At 39.1% G+C, this 854-nt stretch overlaps 1 protein-coding gene across 1 annotated transcript in view; it reads right to left on the reverse strand.

Moving 5' to 3' along the window:
* Positions 1-172: 172 nt before the first annotated feature.
* LOC119591147 (glycine-rich RNA-binding protein 1-like) overlaps positions 173-854 on the reverse strand; it is a 2,052-nt gene continuing 1,370 nt past the window's right edge. The window contains exon 3 of the mRNA XM_037939858.1: positions 173-454. Coding sequence (XP_037795786.1) covers positions 173-454 — 282 coding nt within the window. The remainder of the gene's footprint in view (positions 455-854) is intronic.

The raw sequence follows: 854 nt of genomic DNA on the forward strand, positions 1-854 counted from the left end.
TTTCTGTCAAAGTTTCTAATGTCATCACCAATGGTAACGAGTGCTGAACAAAAGAAAGGCATTAAATGTCGTCAGTGTATTGAAAGTATTCGAAATTATGTCACACTGATACTTGATTCATTAATGTTATGTGTAGTTTTTTAACAAGTTGAATTATTACAATTGGAAGTGATTATTTCCCGTATCCATATCCGCCACCATAGCCGCCTCCACGACCGCCGCCATAACCGCCACCATATCCGCCTCCACGACCGCCGCTATAACCACCACCATACCCTCCACGGCCGCCTCCGTAGCCGCCGCCGTAACTGCCTCCATAGCCTCCTCCACGGCCGCCACCATAACCGCCTCCACGGCCGCCACCATAACCGCCTCCATAGCCACCATAGCTACTACCTCCCGCCAGGACACATGCCACCATGGCCGCTACCAACAGAAGTGCGAGAGTGTATTTCTGAAACGGAACAAAATACGATAAACTGCATTGCAACAACGTGGATAGTGAAAAATATAAATGGATTTAACGGTATAGATAGAGTTAGATCAATTATATATAGGAATATGCACACAATTTATGAATTTCATTGAGTATATGATTTATACCTTTCATTGACCCTATAATGTATATATTTGTTTATATCTCAAACCATTGAGTATAACGTATGTTTAATATATATTCGAAACCTTTTATTCAGTTTAGAATCCAGGAATAAGTCATTAGTTTATACATATCATTCGTTCTAAAATTTGTACCTTAGGAAAAAATATATATATATTTAGGCCTTTCATTTGATTTATGAGTTTTACATGTTGCTGATATGTGTGTGTATGTATATATGTGTGTATTTGTATTC

The sequence above is a fragment of the Penaeus monodon genome, chromosome 28 (assembly GCF_015228065.2).
Source record: "Penaeus monodon isolate SGIC_2016 chromosome 28, NSTDA_Pmon_1, whole genome shotgun sequence".
Lineage (NCBI taxonomy): Eukaryota > Metazoa > Arthropoda > Malacostraca > Decapoda > Penaeidae > Penaeus > Penaeus monodon.